This window comes from Echeneis naucrates, chromosome 5 (assembly GCF_900963305.1).
Source record: "Echeneis naucrates chromosome 5, fEcheNa1.1, whole genome shotgun sequence".
Classification (NCBI taxonomy): domain Eukaryota; kingdom Metazoa; phylum Chordata; class Actinopteri; order Carangiformes; family Echeneidae; genus Echeneis; species Echeneis naucrates.
In genome coordinates this window covers 12099302-12122134 of record NC_042515.1, presented here as the reverse complement: position 1 = coordinate 12122134, position 22833 = coordinate 12099302, and the positions used below count along the sequence as shown (strand labels likewise).

Sequence of the window (22833 nt, the reverse complement as noted above, 5' to 3'; positions counted from 1 at the left end):
AGGAAAAGACCGCTCTGCTCAGTCAGCTGACTGAGTTACCTGAACGTCAAGTTGAAGCAGGGTGAGTATCGTTGTTGACCCCAGCATTAAAAAAAACACCAAATAGATCCCTGTTTTTCTCTGTTGTGTGTCGGCCTGAACGCTAACTGCAGTCCCATCGTGTTATTCGGGGCTTTGGACGCCGTCTCAGTTTGTACAGCAGCTAAATGGAGAAACGCTAGCTTGCTGTTTTAGCTTCATGTGTGTTGCAGGCCGGCGGAGGTTAGCAGGAGGACAGCTCCGCTCAGGCTGCTGTCACAACAAGTGTGCACGCTGTTGTGTGTCGGCTCGGCACTGTGGATGGTTGTGTTTGTCTTTCCCAGACTTGTCACCATGCTGCCTGACAAAGATGGTCCGGTTGCGGGGGGCGGACAGAGCCCCCCCGGGGCAGAGGACCCGGCAGTGAGTCTGTTCAGAGACTACCTCCGACTGAGAACTGTCCACCCGGACCCGGACTATGGTGAGGCGCTGCAGTCAAGACACTTCATTTGGACATATAAATCTGTAAATCAGGACTTGTTTTGGGGGGGGGGGGGGGTAGGATTGGATTCGCCTTGACACCTCCAGTTTGCACAATGAACAGTATTTAGTATTTGAATGTTTTTTTTCTTTTCTTGAAATGTTATACTTGTTTGATGCTATTAATATGAACAACTCAGAATTAAACACGTTCTCTCTAATCCACTTTTATTTTATATGATCATATTTGCCAAAGTCCACTTCTTATCTGCATCAGTTACACATTAAGTTCTCACATTTATGTGCAAACTTTGGTACCTGATCAAAAAAGCGAGGTGAGGTTTTGTCATCAAAAAGGCAAACCTAACTCACAACATTTCAAAAAATCCTTTCACCATTGTGGATTTGATTAGGTTTTTGTTTATAATAATTGTTGTGCCAGGAGCAGTCATGGAAGTTATCTGATAATAGTTTAAGTAGAGTCTGGACATTTTAAGAAATTAGATGCCTTTCCTGGTTTTGTAACATTACGGATTTCCAACAGGACCATCATGACTAACAACAACAGGGCCATCATTTTTCATTTGTAGATGGTGCTCTTCGTTTCCTGGACAGAATAGCAGAGGAGCTCGAGCTCCCCATGAAAAAGATTGAGGTGTGTTTTACTTACTTACCTACTTGTGTACATGTTGTCAGGACAGTAAAGAAATGTATACTGTAAAGAAAGACCTCCTCTGAACTGCAACAGAAAAATGTTAACGTTTTCCCATCTGCTGTTCCCTGTCCCTTTAGGTTTGGCCAGACAGAGTTGTGTCAATCATGACATGGGAGGGAAAGAATCCAAGCTTGAAATCCATCTTACTGAATTCCCACACAGATGTTGTACCTGTTTTCCAGGTATGGTGCATGCTTCTGTTACTGGTATTGAAATGGTGTTATTGCCTGTAATAATTGTGAAAAAAATAGATTTGATATCAATCTCTTCTCCAGGAACATTGGAAATATGATGCTTTCAGTGCTTTCAAAGATGCAGAGGGCAATATTTATGCCCGGGGAACACAGGACATGAAATGTGTGACTATACAGTGGGTATCAACTGCCTTGATAACTTTTATTAAACATGATTTGTGCTTTAATGTTGTTTTTATATTCAGTGACACATATTTTAACATGCACTCATCCATTGTTTAAACTGGCAGTTCAGATGACTTATTTTTTTTATTTCTGTCCCAACGCTGCTGTATTTACTTATGCTCTCTGCAGGTACATCCAGGCAATCAGAAGACTGAAGGCTGAGGGGCACAGACTGATGCGCACTGTTCACTTGATGTTTGTTCCTGGTAAGATATTGGTGTGATTGCTTCTCTCATCTCTTCCTAATTCCTTCCTAAAGCCTCTACACATAGCACATGAAGCCACACAGGGGTTTTCACATTACAAGCATTCTTCTGTATGCTTTGTCACATCTCTTTAGATACAGTCACGTTACCATCCAATGACCTACACAGCCAACATCAAAAAATTATTGTTATAGGTAATACATTTATACCGACCCGTGGGTCCATGAATTTTGAACAGTGCACAAGGCAGATGCTATAATTCTGCTTGGTAATGTGATAATGTACTGACTGATTTGGTAAAACATGCTATAATAAAAACTTTGCCAAACACAGTGTTTCAGAACTGTAAGTTGAACAAAGGGCTATTTTGACCTTCAAACAGCAGCAAGTATATTATAATATATTATAATATTATAAGTTGAATTTAATCTTTTTATAAGATGCAAGTGTCAGTAATTATTGTTTTCCATTTAGCCAGTGCCACTGCAGGCCATGTTAATTATCTCTTTATTAATCTATTGTTTATGATGTTATTAAATATGTTTTATTTTGTGCATCATAAACAGCTTTGGATTTGAAAGCTTTCATAAGTGGCCTTTCCCATTTTGCCTGCTGTAATTTGTTCTTTATAACCAAACTCTTGTTTAGCAAAAATTAAACTTGCTGGACAGCTGAGAAAATAATAGTAAAAATGGTATTACTGAATACTAAATAGAGGGGTCATAATTGGTTTTGTTTTGTTGTTGTTGTTTTTTTTTTTTTGTTTGTTTTTTTTTTTCTTTTTTTTTAGATGAAGAAGTTGGAGGTCACAAGGGAATGGAAACATTTGTCAAGCATCCAGAGTTCCAAAAATTAAACATTGGCTTTGCCCTCGACGAAGGTAAATAAATAACCATTTGCAGCTTTTTCAGAAGTTATTGAATAAAACCTAAAGGTCACTTAATAAGTTGAAACATGGGTTGTTGAATTTAAAGCACCACCATAAAAAAATCTCTTTAACTCTTCTCTAAATCCTAAATCTTATCTTTACACTTCAAATAGTATTGTAGTATTATATTAAAGTATAGCTCACAGATGCATACCTTCTATACCTGCTACTATGTGTTAAAAAACATATCTTTGCGTTTTCATGCTTTGTGCTTCTTGATTAATAATTAGTGAAATCAACATTGAAACTAAAGAGTCAGGGTTAGGGCTTACCCTAAAAGCAAATAAATGAACTAACCCTAACCCTTAATTTTCATCTTAAGAAGTGCAACAAAAATCTCAACCTGGTCTATGGACTCACACCACAGAACTCACACCACAGAATTCTCTTTCACTGGTTGGCAACTTAATGTCACACACCCCGTAATAACCCAGTTTTTATCCAACAATATTTTCAATTATCTTGTTGTGTTGACTGTTGATTTTTGTCCTGTTTATTACTGACATTACTGCTTGATATTTTGAACTTCTGGACTTGAGTGTGAGTGAACTGTGTTGGATGGCTAAAAGTTTTGGTTACATGTCTTTCAGACAGTTTATTGAAAAAAATTTTTGTCTGTGAGAAATACACAATGTAGATCATTTTAGTTTTGCCCCTCTCCAGATGGCCTGACTGATGTGAATACAAGGCTTTGAGTGTGATGACTCACTGTGACAGATTACCTACATTGTTTTTCAAGACAACGCCAAATATGTGCTAGTTTTATGTCTCTGGTTGGGCAGGTTCACAAACATTGATGTGGTTTAGTTGCTAATTATACATAATTCACTTATTTTCTCCATTGGCTCCCAGTTTGTCCCTATTTATAGTTATCTTAAACCAAGTTTCATCAGCATGTGTTGTTTAGGTTTGGCTAACCCAGGTGAAGCGTTCACTGTGTTTTATGGAGAAAGGAATCCCTGGTGTGAGTATGACATACATATAATACAAGACAAAAATACATGTGATTAGGCTTCATCCTAGTTTTCATGCTTCAAACTAAAGTCAACCATCCTTTGCAGGGATCACAGTCCACTGCCCTGGAAGTCCAGGCCATGGGTCTAGGTTTGTGGAGAACACAGCTGCTGAGAAAATGGTGAGTGTCTGTGTCATTTAACCAGTCAATAAAACAGTTTCAATCAATTCAACCTGTTCTTATAAAGTGTGAGGAGTATTATGTCAATGGTGAAAGTGTCTTTTCCTTTGTAGCGCCAAGTCATAAACTCATTCCTGAACTTCAGAGAGAAGGAGAAGACCAGGTCAGGACAAATATAAGACATGTACAATGTTATACTGTGCATATTCACCATGCTTCAGCTTTTCATGCCAAAAAACTGCTTGGAATTAGTTTTGGGTTATATATTTTCAAGAAAACATAACGATGTTGTGACATAGAGATGTCTGCTTTTCACATTTATTTCAATTTCTTTTCAAATATACAATATTTAACACCTGATTATGAAAGTTCCCCTTTATACTTATTTTCAGATATAAATGATATGCTAAAAGCACCTTAAGAGGGCTGTAAATTTTGAATCTGTCTTTTAAATGGGAGTAAGGGATGGTTTCAGTGGTTTGTGGTTCTGCTTATAGCTGGTTCCTCTAAGAGTAATGCTACTAACATTCTTACATGGGCAGTAATAATGGGTAATAATGCCACATTTCTGTGCCACATTTCTGTTAAAAACTTAATGAGAAACATAGTCCTGATTTACAGGCTGCTGTTGGGGCAATAATATGCCACGAGTGCTACAGAACATTTATTGGTAAAGTAAAATTATGATGCTATTATGCAAACTGTGTCAAACTATGATCCACAGATACCTAAAAACTAGTAGATAGTCTCTTACAGCACAAGTACCTGTGGCTTACCTTTATATCTTTTATACTAGAGTATAAAGTAGAATTATGTTTTTGCCAAAACACAATTCTACTCTAGAATTCATTACAGTGTAACTACACTAGAAATTTAGTAATTTCATGAATACTTTATGTATTCATTTCAGGCTAAACACGAGTGAGTGTTTCACGCTCGGTGATGTTACCACAGTGAATATGACCATGGTCAAAGGAGGCGTGGCCTACAATGTCATCCCAGCTGAAATGGATGTCAGCTTTGATCTAAGAATACCACCTACGGTAAATCTGCAGGTGTGTAAGCATCAATTCCTGTATTTGCAGACAGATTTATTATTTTTTTAAAGGTTCATGTTAAGGCTGAAATTTTATTCACATTTTATTCAAAATTGCGATTTCAGACAGTGCATTTAGCAAGTTTGAACAAGTTGCAACGTAGATTGTGCTTCATGCAGTGAGTCTGGTCCACAGCAAAAGTATGGCTTTCGTCCTTGTAAGTCAGTCATACCTAAGCAAGTGCATCTCCATGCTGCCCAATGTGAAGTGGCCACAGCTAACTGTGTACACTCCAAGCTGCGAGGTGAGCAGCTTCCTAATTATTCTGCACTGTAACACAGACAAGTATTACAGAGACTTGTTCAACTCCCTGGGGAGGTAAAACAGTCTGAAAGACACAGACGGCAGCTCATAGACTCTCCTGCACACCTTTTTGTGCACTTTGAATTGAGAGGCCCATGTAGTGTCAAGCAGGATGCGCAGCAGTCTGTTGATGGATCTGTGAGATCTGTGCCATTTTATTTGGGGTTTTAATTCCACTGTGGCTTTCAGGGACCCCCACTCTCCAGTGCGCTGGATCTTTCACTGCTGGCAGACTTGTTCTTTTTTTCTGTTCAGCAGCTTCTAGAAACTTAGATCAGGGTTCTTTACCCTGTTACTAGTGCACCCTACCACACAGCAGCCTTGGAGCATTTTTTTGTTTTTGCAGGCACATGGAGAGCCACAAGAGACACCTTCACACAATACAAATTCAATGGAGCACTCTTAATTGTTTTCCCCTCCAGTGTGGGCGGGGCTTAAATGCACTCTATTTCTATGAACGTGATGACAACAAAAGCGAAGCTCTAATAGGATGCACAGTCCTCCACCGATGGATCTGTGAGATATCATTTTATCACTGTCTGCCATTATGACTATATTTCAAACATGATGCCCATGCTGATGTCCTCCCCATGTCTAATATGCGCTGCAGTTTAGTCGGTTTTATTGCTCAATGATGTGACGTTTGACAGAGTAATAACTGGGAGCCACATCACAGGAAATACAACAGACCTCCACCAGGACTTGAAATAGCACAAAATCAAACCATTATTGCAGTATCTGTCGAAAAAATTACATTTTGATCATTTCCCAGACTCGCCCAGCCCAAGTTAATGTAGTCAGGCAGCCATTTGATCTACTGTACAGGCAGATTCGTCAATGCTGAATAGCCTCCAGCTTCATGGTAACTATGCGCTAACTTCTAAATGATTGTAATCAGGAATTTGAAGCTCAGATCAAGCAATGGTGTAAGGAAGCAGGAGAAGATATCACCTACAAGTTTGCTCAGGTTGGTGCCTTGTATTTGGTTGTCTTACTGCTATTGGTTTGCTCCTGTTGGGGAATTAGACTAAATGAGCTGCTATTCTTTGCAGAAACATATGAACCAGGATGTTACATCAACAGAAGAGAGTGATCCTTGGTGGAGTGCCTTCAGTGGAGCCTGTAAGGCAATGTGGGTAAACTGTGGACAACACACAAGCTTCTCCCGTTTTCACCTTTTCTTTTTCCTGTTAGAATGCAGATCCAGGTCCTGAGCATATCATCAAAGGACTTGTGAGATTTTTATTCCATAAATGACTCCTTCTGAATCTTGAATGTTCACAACTTAGATGCAAGTGTTTACTCGGCTACCGCAAAATAAGTGTTCTGTCTACCTTGGCTATTGCTGATCTGAGGAAAAAATGATTTTTCTCCTCAATCTGCCGTTGTCTACTGTAAATATATAGTTAATTTCTGACAGTTGTAACAGTCAAAGGGCAGTTTTGGGAAAATATATCCGAATAACTGCAGCTGACAATACCCTTAAATTACTATAAAACAGTATGATTCTGTCCTTGTATTGCGTAAAGTCAAGTGTGCTGTCAATATTTTCATTATAGGAACATGAGGCTGGAGAAAGAGATATTTCCAGCTGCCACAGATAGCCGATTTATCCGAGCTGTAAGTTTAGTCCTTTTAGTATTAATTTATTTACCTTTTTATTCAGATGTTTGTAATAACATTTGAATTTTATGGATTTTCAAGGTGGGCATCCCTGCTATAGGCTTTTCCCCAATGAACAGGACACCAATCTTGCTGCACGATCACAACGAATACTTGAATGAGCAAATCTTCCTGAAGGGCATCAGCGTGTACGAGCGGCTCATCCCAGCTCTCGCTAGTGTACCTGCCTTTCCTGATGAGGTTTAGACAAACACTTCTTTCTAATCTTCTCCAAATCCTATATCAATGATGATTTGAATATTTCACTTAATAAAAAGATTACCAAAGATTAATATCATTAAGGCAAACTATTACTATTGATTTTTTTTTTTTTTTTATGATTCTCAGGATATAGGTGCAGTAAGCTTTGCATTACTAAGTATTGCAGCAGTTTTTTATCAAAATAATGTATCAGTATTATTGACTGAGTGTGCCTGTGTGATTGCAGTCTAAAAAAAATCACCTGTTGTGTAATCCATGTTTTCCATTAGAAAGTATCAGCTGACTAAAAAGAAGCTGTGAATACTTTGATAAACTCATGAATTGTCAATTAATTGCCACTTTTTAAATTTTGTTTGGTTTTAAATTGATGATTCCAGAGATAGAAATTAATTTAATAAGATAGAATTTAATAAATATATTTTCACTTCAGTAGTCATATTCTCTTTTGCTCAAATGAATGATTCGTATGTTTCTACACATGCAATTACAAAGATTTTTGTATAAGCCGTTTTCAAACTTCTCTGGTGGGTCCTAAGCTGTGGAGTAGGGAGGCTTTTTAAGTGGCCTGACAAATCATTTGCAAAACAGTACAATTTGTGATATCTGAGGATAACAGCCATCAGAGTCTCAGCTATATTTCCCGAACAATGCAAATGACCTCACTTGTTAGGCCTCCTGGGGGAACAACTTCACTCTAACCTCTTCCACCTATATCACCACTGTCCCATATTTTAACGCTAGAAATTTCACCATTGAAGCTACAATATTTTGTTTTGACCTCACTGCCCTTCTGGTGTGGCATCTCTGAGGTCAGAAACAAATGTCAGTGATGGTAAACATACATAATATGATGATTAAGGTGCTGCGCTTTTTGTTTAAGTTGTGGAGCTAAACTCATGTTAGGAAAAAATGTAGACAAACATGGAAAGATTGACAAATAATCCATTTTCGATCAGTAAAAAAAAAATCAAAAATTACATTGTGAGTCAATTTCTAATGGCCAGTATCTCTTTCTGAATATTGACTCCAATGGTAATGCCATAAGGTTGAATTCAAATTTTCTTGGAGTAGAGAGAGAGAGAGCTTAATGCTGTGTACTGTTCTGGCAAATCCACTCACAGTGTTGTTTTCACTCAAAAGAGCCTGCCCGGAGTTCCAAAAAATAACAAAGAATAAACACGTATATCATGAAATGGGGTTAAAAATAAATGTAATTGATTTGATACTGTTTAAACCAGTTAAAGGTCGGTCTCATCTACTGTTCAACTCCCTTTGGATTTGTCATCCAATTAACAGTGTACAGCTCTCTGAGGGGGGACTGGAAGGAAGACTGAGCAGTCAGTAATTAGTCTTCTCTCTCTCCAGGACATGACAGCAGTATTAACACATGGGGCTGTCAGGGAGACAACTAAAGGCTGAGCCCACATCCCTCCTCTCAGTGGGGGCAGCATTAGGTGCAGTCATCTTGACAGGTCATCTGTTGAGCCTCTAAATGTATTGTTGCATAAAGAATAAAGACGCTTTTTAACAGTGTATGGGGGAAAACTTTCCTGTTCTACTGCCTCAGGAAAGCTTCATATATTTGACATAACCCAGCCATTTCCACCATTTCATTGCACCTAGTTTTTTCTGTAATGACGCAAAAGACAGTCAATATTTCTCAGGAAAAAAAAAAATCTCAGCACTGTTATTCACTCTTTCTCTCTTTCCTTCGGAGAGGAAGGAGGTCAGATTAGATTTAACAAGGTGAGGTGCTGATTCAGGTCTCTGTCAAGGACACACAAACATGGGTTTTCGTCCACATGAGGAACATTTAAACTGACTCTTGCAGTCTGCTCACACACCCTGCTGCAGTCTTATGAGCATGATAATCATAACATACAAACAGCCCCCAAAGGTATTTTGCTACCAGGAGAATGATTTGTGGTGTGTGTGCTATAAAAAGGCCCACTACTGTACACACACACACACTCTGTATCTATAGATATAGATATAGATATATATATCATGCTCTGTAGCTTTGTTCTATATCTTCAGCATCTCAGAGTAGTGTGTCATTTCTCCTCTTCCTGCTTCTGAAGAGAGCTGTTAATATTCGCTGATGCTGCAGTGTATGCTGGAACACAAGTATTTCTACTGTGTTCTCTTGAATCTGCACTACAACTGTCCTCGGTTGATAATTGCAGTGCCCATTTGAGCCTTCTTTAAATTGGAATTAATTGTAGTCTGCTTGACGCTGCTGTTAGGGGACCACAGACCAGTGGTCCTACATTTTGTGGTTTCATAAAAAAAAAATATATATATATATAATAATAGTTCACCTGCTTTAATTTGAGGTATTTCTTAAGGTTTCTCATGTTTTTATCCTTGTAAAAGCCTATTGTAATGGGTTGTCTGTCTCATTTTTGTGGATGAGATATCTCAGTAATGCCTTGACAGAAATTCATCACAAAAGTCCTCGTGGCCTCACGGATAAACTGATTAGATTTTGGTGGTCAAAGTTAAAAATTTAAGGTCAGTGTGACCTCCCAAAATTAAACAGGTGGTTAATATTTTACATGACTCTGGATAAACAAGGGTGTAATCGGAAATTGGAGTGACAGAGGCAGACAGCCACAGGCCTCCTATTATACAAATCCCAAATTTTTTTATTTTTAGACAGGCTGTGACTTGACAGGCCACATAATTTCACTGTTGTTTGCATAGCTGTTTCAAATTTTGCTTTGGCTTCCATCAGTTGATAGAATAAATCTAAGTCTCATGTTGCTTCTTACCTGCTTATTTGTTTCCAACTCCTCTTCATATATTCTGTCTTGTATTACACATTTTTAATTCATCATCGTAAAGTATTTTTCATGTCTTAAAATACATCACTAAACAGTGATATATTGTGTACAGTGTGCATTGTAAATCAAACTGTATAGTCCACATCAAAACCACTGTGTGATATTAACCTACACATTTTACTAATATTATGATTATTTGATCTGAATATTTAACTGATCGTTGTCTTCCTCCTTCATCACACCTGCATTCACTCCTGTCTTAATTCACAGCTGATGTTTTATCTGCTCAAACTGGACATAAGAGACATACTTAACCATTTCTTATCTCAATGTCAATTCAGTAATTTTTCTTTTGAACATAAAAAAGACTGCTATTTCACTTTCAAGTATTTTAAGGGCAAAGAGAGTTGACAGGAAATCAGAAATTAAGCTCTGTGACTTTCTATTAATAAATGCCAGCTCCAAAAATGCTCTGATGGACGGACGCTTGATGCTCTGACAGGAAGTAACCACATATCTGAAATGTGACGGGGCTGCTGGTCAAAGCCTACATAACAGAATATGAGCCTTCTGGATGGGGGGGGGGCTTTAGGGGCAGTGAAGCAGAATTTAAACAGTTTTTTTGTTTGTTGTTGTTTTTTTTTTATAAATTATTATTAATTGAGTTGCATTCAGTGACCTTTTGTGCTTTATTACAGAAGCATACACGCCAGCTGGGGGTCTGTGTTGAATAATATTTTAATTTATGTCGATGACAAATCTAACCCCCCCCCCCCCCCCCCCCCCCTCCTCTGTTGCCTAGTGAGCGTGAACGCGCCCGGATCCACGCTGGTGGAGTGAGGGGGGCGGGGTGTTATCGTGGACGCGCCGGCCTGCGCGCTGAGCCTGTGTGTGTGAGTGTTTGTGTGTGTGTTTGTGTGTCAGTGAGAGAGCAGCGGAGACTCTGCAGTGTCGTCGGCGGCCGCTTCGTGCATCTCAACCGTCCGCGATGGCTCCCCGGCCGATGGCTGCCTCCTCCGCGTCCACCTGACCCCATAAGCCGACATGAACTCAACGCCAGGAAGCTGAGCCGGAGCTCCACACCGCAGCTTTCTTTTATAGATACACGTTTTTCATATTTTACCTCATATCCCCGGGGACGGTCCGGAGAGCCTGACTTACACACGGAAAAATAAAGCCCGCGACCAGAGTGTTTTTTAATGGAAAATGGCGATAGGCAGAAGGTCTTGCAGCATCGTCTGCTTGGTTTCCATCCAGATGCTCCTGATTTTCAGCGCATCGTGGCCTGGAGCGGCGGCGCTCACATTCCCGCAGCAGTACACGTAAGTCTCCGGCGTCCTGGGTGAAAACAGCGGGGCTCAGATGGGAGACAACTTTGGGCTGAGACTTCAGTCATCCCCTTTGATTTTCTGTGATTTATTTATTTATTTATTTTTGTTACATAATTGGACTGTTGCTGATTATATGAGTGTAAACGATGGACATTTAAAGCCCAGGCATCTGTGAGGTGCAGTCCACACTATGACTGGGCATACATGAGAAGGCTCATGTACTGCCGTGGGATATATGGTTTCAACAGAAACAGATAAGCCCATAAATGCTAATTGTAGTTAAACCAGATATTAGATTAGTAGGATTAAGGCAATAATCTGCCCTCTCCATTACTATATGATTAGATCTGTCTCTGATTATTCCCTGAACAGTAAAAGCTTTAGTACAACTGGCACATTGCCCCAATTCACACATCTGTGTTTATATGATTCAACATTGAACTAAAATCCTCATTTTTACTCTATGATTTGAAATAACAGAGCCATTTGTTAAAAACATTAATTGCAGACTTTGAACAAATAACAGAAGTTATAGGTGAGGTCGATCATGGCTTTAATTAGTTTAAGCAATTCATGATGCTCATTAAGTTTTGCAGATACCATGAAGTGTGCGCAGTAGTAAAACTGAAAGGAGCTTTTTCCTTCCTGTCTCCCAGCTACGAGTGGTTCATTTTTCCATGCCAGCTTTCACCAGTAAAGAGCATAACATTTCTTTCATTATGTGAAACACCTGTCGTACCTACAACCATCAGTACTTTAATAGCTACTATTGGTACTTGATGCTCAGTTGGACTACATGTACATCTATACGTTGCACAAAATGTAAAAAAGAGTAAACAATTTAGTTTTTATTGTGAATGCTGAATTCATGCATCAGAATCTTTTTTTTAATGATCTTGTGCTTAGTTCATCATTCCTAACCTTCAACCCATTACTGTTAAGTACAGCTGGCTCTTAATTTGAGACTGCAGTTATCTGGGCCCACCTCCCGGCTCTGCAATCAGGCTGCTCTGAAAGGAGGAACGGGCCACATGGTCCACTCATCTTCAGGGCACACAGTGAGGGATTACTGACCAATCACAACTGGAGAGACAAGATCCATTTACCAATTAGTAATGGGGGTCTATAAATCTGGGTGGAGTGGGTATGTGTGCAATTTATGATGAATTGGTTTATTTCAAGTATGGTATAGCCACTGATTCCTCCTCACAGATTTTCTGCTGAGTGCTCCAAAACAGCTACACAGCCCCCTGCCCTGGGTCTCTTCATGTAAGCTAGATGAAGCAGAATCACTACGCTGAAGAACAGCATCTCATTCCAATTAAGAATTAATACTGCAGCAGTGAGGATTTATTCCCCTTCTGCCTCTCTCACGTCGCCCTTTTCACTCCCACCCTTTCTGCCTCGACTCTATCTCTGCAGATAAATAGATACCAAGCACAGTATTTTTCAGTCTAGGAGGTGTGGCATCCTCATGCTGCACACAATGCCGCTACGTTGGAGACTGGGGTTCTGGATTGTTCTACTATAAACCTTAGCGAAGGCTAAAGTGAAATCACAAATTCAGTAACAAAAACAGTAATCAGTGCACCATGTGTTGAAATTGAGTTAAAGAAAAAAAAAAGTGCCGCTGCTCAATTGGTGATAAACACAAGAAAAACCAAATATATAAAAACTGAATGGCAGCAGACCTTCAAATATTGGTGTTTGTGCCTCAAGCCTGACTTGACAATGTTTTTCTGTTGTTGGTCAAGTGCATACTTATTAATACTAATTAGCTTTCTCTCTTTGCAAGTGTTTTCTTAGCTGGAAGTACTTGTAGCTAGAAGGGCCACTGAAAGTGTCACCTACCAGAAGCCATGTTCTTTTAATTGCTTTAGAACACATTAAGCAATGTTTATTAAAAAAATGTGTTTTGGGGAGATGGATGAAATAGTATGTGTGCTGAGGAAGGCTGTGTTGTGGACTGCTGCCAATAATTTATTAGCAAGGGGAGTTTAATGAAGACAAATGAGACCCAAGTATGCAGACTCACTCCCAAGATGGGATCCACAAAGGCAGTCTTTAATCAGGCAGAGGTCAGTGCACAGAAAACAGTTCGATAGGCAACAGCAACAAAAATCCAAAAGGAAAAGTCCAGAAAAGCAGAAGGTCATAAACAAGGCTCCACCGGAAACAACTAAACTCTGGCCCTGGAGGGCCACTGCCCTGCATGTTTGAGATGTGTGCTGCTCCAACACACCTGATTCAAATGAGCGATCACACTTCAGCAGAGCTTGATGACGAGCTGATCATTTGAATCAGGTGTGCTGGAGCAGGACAGTGGCCCTCCAGGACCGGAGCTGGAGACTGCTCTCAGGAAAAATGAGACAAACGAACAGGCAACGAGGGGAGAGGAACATAAACTAAATGCGGTCAGGTATGGGAGATAATGAGACACAGGTGTATCACATCAGGGCAGGGAAGGCAATCGCACAGGCAGGAGACACAGGACGACAGGAAATGAAGGGACCTTAACAAGACAACATGTGAGTCACCAAAATAAAACAGGAAGCACAGGACAAACAAATATAGGCTAAATGTAAAATTCTATATAAAAGCTCAACATTTTGAGGTATTACATTTCATCTTGTAGCAACCGATAGTTGGAACCTCATAGAGGAAAATCCAGTAGGATTCATCCTCTGAGGACCATGAATGTTAGTACAAAATTTCACACCAAGTAGCTGATGGAAAAAATTCTGGCCAGCGAAACAAAGATGTTCCCATCTGGAGATCGATGCCATTGAGACAGACAGACAGGCAGACCAAAAGATAGATGGAGAGATAGAGCACATGCAAATACAGTTTTAAATGTCTCTCCTTTGTGTCTCTACCTATCGCTCTGCTGCTCCACCCTCTCAACCCCTCACTCTCTCTGCTGTAAGTGAATATGGGTCACATCTCGCAGCTCTTCTCTCGCTCTTGTCCCAGGGGAGTGCGAGTAAAGCAGGTAACACAGTAGAAACACAAGTGCGGTCTGTTGTTCAGCTTGCTCATCGCAGTACTGTGATAGAGTTTTCTGATATCCCTCTCTAGAGGAGAGAAAATGGAGTACACAGTAAAGACCACTTGTGACTCACATGGTTAATTTTGCTCTGTAGGTCTGTGGGCTATAGTCATGTAAGAAAACTTATGCATACTAGTGTTTTAGTTTATGTTTATAACTATCTGAGCAATTTTAAGGATTAAAGAAAGAGCTGAAATCTGGAGTTCCCTGAAATGGAACGAGACACTGAATATGCTCTGTGCTGTTCTTGGCAAAGTCCTTTAAAAATGATAAAATCTTCTGGTCATCAATCCAAAACAATAGTTGTAGATAACATTGTGAGAAAAGTCTATTCACGACATGCGCTGGCAATTAGATGAAGAACAAAAATGATCCCATGGCCACAGATCAAAAACAAACCAGAATCTCATCAAATGGCTGAGAAAAGATAAATTACTATGACAAAGTAAACTTTTAAAAAATGATGCTGTTTTGTTGCATTTTTACTAGAATACAGCACACTGATTTTGTGTTCATTAGTTTAAAGAAGGCAATTTGCTGAATGATTCAGAGCATGTGAGGTGCATTGGGATGGTGTAAATACACAAAACATTTGTCAAATTAAATGAAAATATTTGGTCCCAACAAAAGAGAACAAAAAAATGTTTGTCACATGAAATGCTTGAACTGATGCTTTAATGATGCACAGTCTGACACAGTTTGAGATCAAGACTTCATTAGACCCATATTGTGCAGGGTGATGTGGATGAACCTGCATTTAGGAACTTTGTACTCCAAAGATGTTCCTCAGTGAGAAGAGGCAGAGACTTTTAATTTTACTTTGACATAGTGTTGTGGTCATCAAAGACTCTATCGGGCATTCAGTCATATCTTAAATAGGCACTCAAAGAGATAGTCTTGATTTGCAGTTTTTTATCAATGTTCCCTTTACATGGAACTTTCCTGAAATCTAGACATACATTTTATTTCAAAATTAAAAAGTGGACTAAAGTGGACTAAAAGTGGCCCCACTTTTTATCATCTGGTCTGAAAGTGCGTCATGTGTGAAGCTTCGGCTCATACTACCAGAAGAGAAAAGGAGAGTTAGGCAACATTCAATGAAGTTCTGTCTTCTCTTGACAGTTGAGCTCAGATTTGTGGCTGGTCTGACATAAACAAGCCTGACAATACTTGAATCTCTGTTGTTGTCCCTGCTGGGACCTGGATAATGGATTGACTCTATGGGCACTTGCAGGATTTTTTTGGGTATGAAGATTTATTTCCTTGTTCAAACCAACTGAGGTGAAATACTGAAATAAACGTTTCACCACCCCAGACACCTTTTTCATCTGAATGAAGGTTGAAATGCTGAAGGGAGGCAGATGAACAGAGGGATCTGTGAATCTTTAGTGAACAGGCTCATAAACAGATCGTGATATACCTCAGCTGGGACTCAAACACCTGCCCCTTTGACCGCTGACAGCTTTTCATTTCTTGGTCTAATTTTGGAATCTAGTTTTTGTAATGTGATTTTAAATTTGACCCCAGACTAACTGGCCTTATGGTTGTGCCCTTGAGGTTGGGAAAAATATTGTATTGTTGCAATATTATTGGGAATTAGTTGTGGTTCATTCTCATTACAGAATGAACTGACCACATTACATATGGGCCTACACTGTGTTGCTTGGTTTATTTTATTTCTATAACTTTTATGGAGTGACATTGTTTTCTGTGTCATTTTTTTATTCTTGTGATAAATGTGGAAATGGTCAAGTTTGAAGAGCATTGCCTCAGTGTCAGTAGATCATTCTCTTGAAACCTGTGGAGAATTTAACCTCTGAATAAGTGTATGGCTACTGAAATGAAAGATTATGTAAGTTATTTTATTTATGTAATGTGTGCTGTAACTATAAATAACTATGAGACAGGCACCCTTTAATTTTCTTCTGAACACAAGCCCCCCCCCAAAAAATTATGGCTGTATATGACTCAAGAACCAGTTGCTGGTCCTCAGGGTTTCTTGAGGATAGGACCAAGTCTGGGCATGCAATCTGTACTCATAGTGATAAAAGTTGCTGAATTCATCTAAAATTAACACAGAATCCAAGAGGGAAATAATTTTAGCTGTATACAGATAAAGCTATTTGAAATCTGTAGCTGTTGCTGCTGCTAGCAATGCATGTAAATGTATCATTCTGACTCTCCAAGGTGGTTAAGGGTAACAGCCTCTATTCTCTGGTACATTGGTGTCACAAGAAATTAAAAATAATTCCAACATAGCACATAAAGTCATCAGAATTTATTTATTTTTGTGCTAATATTGATTCTTTTTTTTTTTTTATGTTCCTGCCAGCTAGATAGTGTATTGCAGTAGCAGCTGTGGGAAGTGCTGAAAGGAAGAAAACTGAAACTTATTTTCTATATATTTAAAAAAAATTCAATGCAGTGAAACACTAATAAATACTTTTGTTGTTTCTATGACCTGGGCATATATTGCTGATCCTGGAAGAAAGCAGCCGATCTAAAATCTTATCTTCAAGTTTCTTTTAAGCCACCTCTGTGCTTGACATTTCTCCTTGAATGGTTGAGAAGGAAAGAAAATAATGGTGGAAGATGGTGATAAAACATCTAAGTGCATTGAACAAGATCTGTGATCTTTCTGCACGTTTCTGTGTAAAAGTCCCTTATATAGTTACAGTACATTCAGTCAGAAGCCTTTATTGGCCTGTGCAGCCTCACATCATTGTTAAGGACTCCTCAGTGTCGAGGAGGCTGTTTGTGTGGGCAGGAAGGGAATTAGCTGCTGGGGCCATGTGCTGATACACTGTAGCTGGTGGTTCTGCTGTTCCTGGTGTGGTGTGTGTTCGCTGGTGGGTGTGATTAATGTGTTGGAGTTGACATTTAACAGAGACGTTGGTAGGAGTGCTGCTGCTGTTAGAACTGTAGTCATTTAATATTCTGATATTCAAACCTTTTGCTGGTTTTAAAAAAAGTTTCTGTGTTGATGATGGCAGTTCCCAAAATCAGCTGCACCGCTCTTTATTATCCCTGATGATTCTGCTGCTGATTTTATGATATTGATAACACACAGATTCACTGCCCCAGTCTGAGGTTCTTTCAATACAAATCCAGCTCATGTTGTAAGTGTTTCCAGCAGCAAATCTTGTGGTGTTACAAAGAAATTTAAAATGTTAACATTAACAAAGTCATTTGGATGAAAAATGGGGCAGGGAACAGGCAGACTTCTTATGCTGTGGATGGTCATCCAGCTGGCTGAAGGAGCAGATAAATTATCTTTGTAGTGTTTACTCACCACTTACTTCAACAAATTAACTATTATGTGGGTAATATTTCTCCCACAGCAACAAAAAGTAAAATGACTCTGAATTTGCTAAGAATAAGTGAAGAACCCATTCATGCAGAATGTGTGAAATGTATAGTTATATTGAACTATTTTAACCTTTTTTATTATATACAACAGATCTCACATCCTCTTTAGACTTAACAAAGATCATTTTGGAATAGAACACATTTTTGTCCTTGGATAATTTAGCTCAGTGATTAGAAGCAGCATGATATTCCCTCACGTATCAAACTAATTTAAATATGTCAAATATATCACTTAACAGAACACAAAGCAGATTTGTTGAAAATTGAATTTTTGACAATATGCAACACCACTGTGATGTATTATAATTCTCCACTGTGAAAAAATTAATGAACTATTCCAGAAAAGTTGTCGGTGGATGTTTGTTGGGGGTTAGGGCTCATAGGACTCAAACATAAACAGACTGCGCTTCATTGTCTAAATAAGATTAAAAACTCCAAGACCTATTTTTGCAGAGGAAACTGCTTTTTTTTTTTTTTACTGCCTTTAGACATTTCAGCTTAAAGTTGTAGTCTCCAAAGATGGCTAATTACTGAAATGCAGACCCAAATGTACAGTACATCTATCCCTTTTAGCACTAAGATCACAGTGAATGTTTTATTTGATCTGCCTCATTACTTGCTCTGACTGTGACATTGTGACAGATTCCAGTTGCATTGCTGTCACCACACATTTTAAAAGCTTTTTCGATTTTTTTTTTTTTTTTCTTCTAATAATGAAGTGGAAAATGGTATTTATTACTTTGCTTTGGAAATATCCTTGCATCCAACAATATAATGGCCCGTCGATACAGCTGATTAGGTGTTATTACTGAATGACCTGCTCATTTGGCGTAATGAATGGCAAAAGGGCAAATGGTTTTCATGCATAGATATTGTTGGTAGGGTATCAAGATGTGCATAATTCAAAGATACTAAATGTCTGGGTTGTTTAAGGTCTTTTTTTATTGTGTTGGTGGCAGTGTACAGTACAAGCACATTTTTATTCAGTACATTTTAAAACAATATTTATCTTTTGCCGTCAGGGCCAAAAGACGTATTGACAATGAACCTGTGATGTTTATCTACAGGATAATGCACTGGGCCAGGCGCATCGAGCAGGAGATTGACAGAGTCTTTCAGCAGATCACTGGAGCTCAGCAGTTAAAAGGGGTGAGTGTGAAGCCCTTTTTTCTTTTTGTGTACAGATATCGTAATCATGTTGTTGTACAACTCAATTAGAAGTGTTGCAGATGGACCAACTTGCAAAATAGCTTTAAGTCCATGAAATTTGAGAGTTAAATAGGTGCATAAAATAAGCGACAATCTGCATTTTAGAAACTGCATTTTAGAAAATTTCTTTCAAGATTCTTCTGGGACATCTTGCAGAGTAATGAACTGCCAATAATATGTCTTTGTTTTCCCAGTAGTCAGATACAAAACTCTCTGCGATAGCTGGAGTTTTATATTCAGCAGATTTCAGAATATGTGCTCTGCTTTTAGATGTCATAGCCAAATTTTTCTGGCACTTCCATTGTTTGCAATTATTATCAATCTTGAACATATTGTACCAGTCCTTTGAAGAAAAAGAGATGTGGAGTGGTACGGTGGTGGTTGGATTTCCAAGATCTAATATTATATTTCATGAAGTCACGATTATAATGACTCATGAATATTGATTCAGGACCTTTTAGAAAATAATCATGCAATGTCTATGCTATGTGTTAATGCTACAGTTGATAATCTGTCACTGTTTTTAGAAGTCATTACACATCCAATGCATTTTTCATTGTGTTTTACATTAGATACACATTCCATCTGATTCTTGCTGCTCTGCAGAAAAGTGATTCCAATACTGTCTTACCCTGGAAATTAGAATTGGTTTCTTTACTAAGGTTAAATGGTCTCAATGTCAAAAACTTATTGGATTTCTATTAAGTCATTGTTTTAGAAAGCATGTTACTGCTGAGGGATGGGATGTTGTCTTACAGCTAAAACCTGAGGCCTGGGGGCCTCTCTGTGTTCAAAGTACTCTTTATATCAGCTCAGTAATAGACTGGCGACCCCCCTGCCCTTGTTCATAGTCAAGAAGCAATGTGTATATGGATGGTACTTTTTGATTTTGCTATTTTCTCATGTTTGATAGAAAATATTCATTCATTACTCTGACTGTTAGCTGCTGTTCTACAATGATCAAATTCTGATACCAACTTCAACTAATGTTTGAGGAAGAGACTATTCCTGGTCTTTCTCACAGCTATCTGGTTTCTTGTACTATATATGTAGACTTGTAAACATTGTTGTCCATTGTTGGGAAAAGATTTTTGCTCAAAACAAATCATCATTTAGCTGTCGTATCCTATAAATTACAGCGGATATTAAATGCCCTTGCTGTAACAGGTGGCTTGGAGTAAGGGCTGTCCCTGACAAAGCAAATGCCAAAAACAGGACCATAGATGGTTTGCAGGGGGTAAGAGAGCCGTGCTCTGGGAAGATGTGTGGGGGCGTTCCCTGGGCTGAGAGCGGCAGCACGTGTCCTCTCTGTTTGTGTCACAGCAGAGCAGATGGTCAGCCTGCAGCCTGCGGTCTTGATGTGAGATTCACTTGTTCATTCTATCTTCATTAATCCGTTCTTGCTCTTAAACCTCTTTAGTTCTGTTAAGAAATTGTTCTGCCTGAGATGCCTTGTCCCATCTTCTCATGTTGAGTAAATGCCTGAATTTTAAATTAAATAGTATGCTCAATTCTTCAACTCTAATTTTGATCATCTCTGTGATTCCTCCCACACCTAACATTAGATTTTTACGACTGCTAATAGTAGGGCTTGTGAAGCCCAATCAGTGAGTGAGTGTACAGCCATGGTGGTGACTCCACATGACTCGGGCTAAATGCACATAATGACAATATCAACAAACCTATAGCAGGTATTACATTTCCCATGTTTGCCATGTTAGCTTGGTCGGCTGATAATAGGAGAGTGTGAGGGGACAAAAAATGTACATGTACAAATAAATAAATGCAGAAATAGATCATTTAATAAATGAATAAAATAAATAGGCTCTTATAATGAATTCACATTTTGTATTTCCCTAACCCTAACCATATTTATTGATGTATTTATTTACTTAATTTCTATTTACTTCTACATGATATTTATGATATATATTTATTTATTTGTTTCTTTTTTGGAAATGTAGTCCAACCTCGGTCTAAAGCTGAATTATAGTGGCTTGATCAGTCGGATGGGTCTACTGCCGTTGCCTTATCTTGACTATAACTCGGAAACAGAAACCGTTCTAGTGATATGGACACTGGATCTGATTCTAATCTGTAGAAATGCTGAAAAGGATTTAGCCACAAATCTTGACTGTTTGGGTCAAACCAAAGACAAAATATTGCATCTACTGTACTGAATGAGAGGCAGAGTTTACAAAATCATAATTTTAGCACTTCAGGGCTAGTAAAAGTTAAAATGAGTGCATTGTAATACACATTATATTATTATTAATTAACAGTATTAAACAAGATATCTAACAGGATGTTGGGTTTTTTTTCTTGTTGCCAAGTCATTTAAAGGGGACCTTTAGGTTTTATTAGGTGCAGAAATACATGAATAAATATAAAGATATGTAAAATATGGCATTGCAACACACAATACATCTTTTCTCATTATCAAAACACACTTATTTTGGTTTTAAATTTACGATTTCTGCATTTATTTATATTTAGGTCATTTTTTTTTTGTTCTGCACACACGTTTCACAGAAATACCCTGTTCATCGCTGCATGTTCCCCTGTGTGCAGAATGGGCCAGTAAAGCATCTGGTCAGGACACAACTGGAAAGAAATATTCCAAATTAAGTCCATATATGTAGGTTGAGGTCTGTCATGTGGTGTATACACAGGTTTGGTAAATGTCTTCATGAAGGCCACTGTCTCCCTTCCTGTCTTGTCTTTGTCCATTTACTATGATATCTGATACTGAGCCTCTGATTGTCTTAAGATTTTCAAGTCATTACAGGCATTGAAATGAGTTTTCTATTGTTGGTAAGAAAACATGTCCTCAACTTGTTGAAACCTGCATGCATTTGTAAATATTGCCATAAATTATGTGTAATTATGTGCAATGCAAGAAGGTTGTGGGTTCAAGTCCCGGGCCTGGGGTCATTCTGTGCGGAGCTTGTATGTTCTTCCTGTGACTGTGCGTGGTTCCTTTGGATACTCCTGTTTCCTCAAAAGAAATGCATGTCTAGGTTCATTGGTGACTCTACATTGCCTGTAGGTGTAAATCGAAGTGTGAATGGTTGTTTGCCTCAGCCCTGTGATAGTGGTGACTTGCCCCTGTACCCCACCCTTGCCTGAGATGCCAGTTGGGCTTGACCCTGATGGATAAGTGGTTTAAAATTAAATTAAATGAAATGGAGATTCTACTGTATTATAAGAAACATATCCCTGAAGTATGATTAATTTTTCCCCTTTTATTAATTCTCAGTAATTCTCATTTGTCTTATTCAGTTATAATGCTGCTTATACTGAGTAAGAGCTCGAGACTAAACTGAAGAAGTATGCCTGCAACAGAAAGGATGCTTTACTCCTTGCAGCTTTATCTGATTTCAGTCCAGTCTCCCTCCCAGATGTCTCCTGATGAACTTGAAGCTCTCAAGTGTATGACAGCATGAGGGATGTTTTGCAAGGCCATATTTGAGGTCCTGTGAAGTTAACTGTGATGTGTTTCTGTGTGATCCAATTTAACTCTATGCCCTCTGGAGAAACGCATTAAGATCATCATGTGGAGGAGTCTGGCTCTTTCAGTTTGCTGTAAGCTTTAGACTCAAGGAAAGAGTTATTTTCCGCAGCCATGAAGGGTTTTATGTAGTCTGCTGAAAGCATTCAGATGGCTATGTGTATCACCTAAAACTTTAATGTAAGGTGTTATCAGCAACGTGTATGAAACAATATCACACTCATTTTACTGTATAAAGTTTGTCAGTGTTTCATTTTGCTGATCACAAAAAACATGAGTGTTTTTTAATGTATCAGACATGTGAATTCTATGTGTTGTCCTTGAAGTGAAAATACTTTTTTTACAGCGATGTCACCATTTGGTCCCCCAGCAACCAGCTTGTTGTTGTCTGTT

General features: G+C 38.7%; 2 protein-coding genes across 5 annotated transcripts in view; both read left to right on the top strand.

Annotated features, from left to right (window-relative positions):
- The first annotated feature begins 28 nt into the window (after positions 1-28).
- Positions 29-8744, top strand: LOC115044235 (aminoacylase-1). Of its 4 annotated transcripts, XM_029503170.1 has the most exons (15): positions 29-61; positions 363-499; positions 1089-1153; positions 1291-1395; positions 1489-1583; positions 1762-1838; positions 2629-2718; positions 3674-3730; positions 3828-3901; positions 4015-4064; positions 4812-4956; positions 6200-6268; positions 6354-6433; positions 6861-6921; positions 7006-8741. In XM_029503170.1, exons 2-15 carry the CDS (start codon positions 373-375, stop codon positions 7168-7170), a joined length of 1260 nt encoding a protein of 419 aa, XP_029359030.1. In that variant the 5' UTR covers positions 29-61; positions 363-372; the 3' UTR covers positions 7171-8741. The 4 variants fall into 4 exon arrangements, with proteins under 4 accessions (XP_029359030.1, XP_029359029.1, XP_029359031.1 ...); XM_029503169.1 differs by lacking the exon at positions 29-61 and having other exon boundaries at positions 69-499; XM_029503171.1 differs by lacking the exons at positions 29-61; positions 1089-1153 and having other exon boundaries at positions 69-504; positions 1336-1395; positions 7006-8744.
- A 2266-nt stretch (positions 8745-11010) lies between these two features.
- The window catches only part of cacna2d2b (calcium channel, voltage-dependent, alpha 2/delta subunit 2b), a 28148-nt gene continuing 16325 nt past the window's right edge, over positions 11011-22833 (top strand). Inside the window, exons 1-2 of the mRNA XM_029501781.1 lie at positions 11011-11293; positions 18788-18869. Of these exons, the coding sequence (XP_029357641.1) occupies positions 11178-11293; positions 18788-18869 (198 nt within the window). The 5' untranslated portion in view covers positions 11011-11177. The remainder of the gene's footprint in view (positions 11294-18787; positions 18870-22833) is intronic.

Bases quoted from the DNA above. Each gene is read 5' to 3' on its own strand.
- LOC115044235 (XM_029503169.1), top strand. From the start codon at position 340: ATGGTTGTGTTTGTCTTTCCCAGACTTGTCACCATGCTGCCTGACAAA. The intron at 1,396-1,488 runs GTATGGTGCATG...TCTCTTCTCCAG, and splicing joins ATGTTGTACCTGTTTTCCAG to GAACATTGGAAATATGATGC. The intron at 4,957-6,199 runs GTGTGTAAGCAT...GATTGTAATCAG, and splicing joins CACCTACGGTAAATCTGCAG to GAATTTGAAGCTCAGATCAA.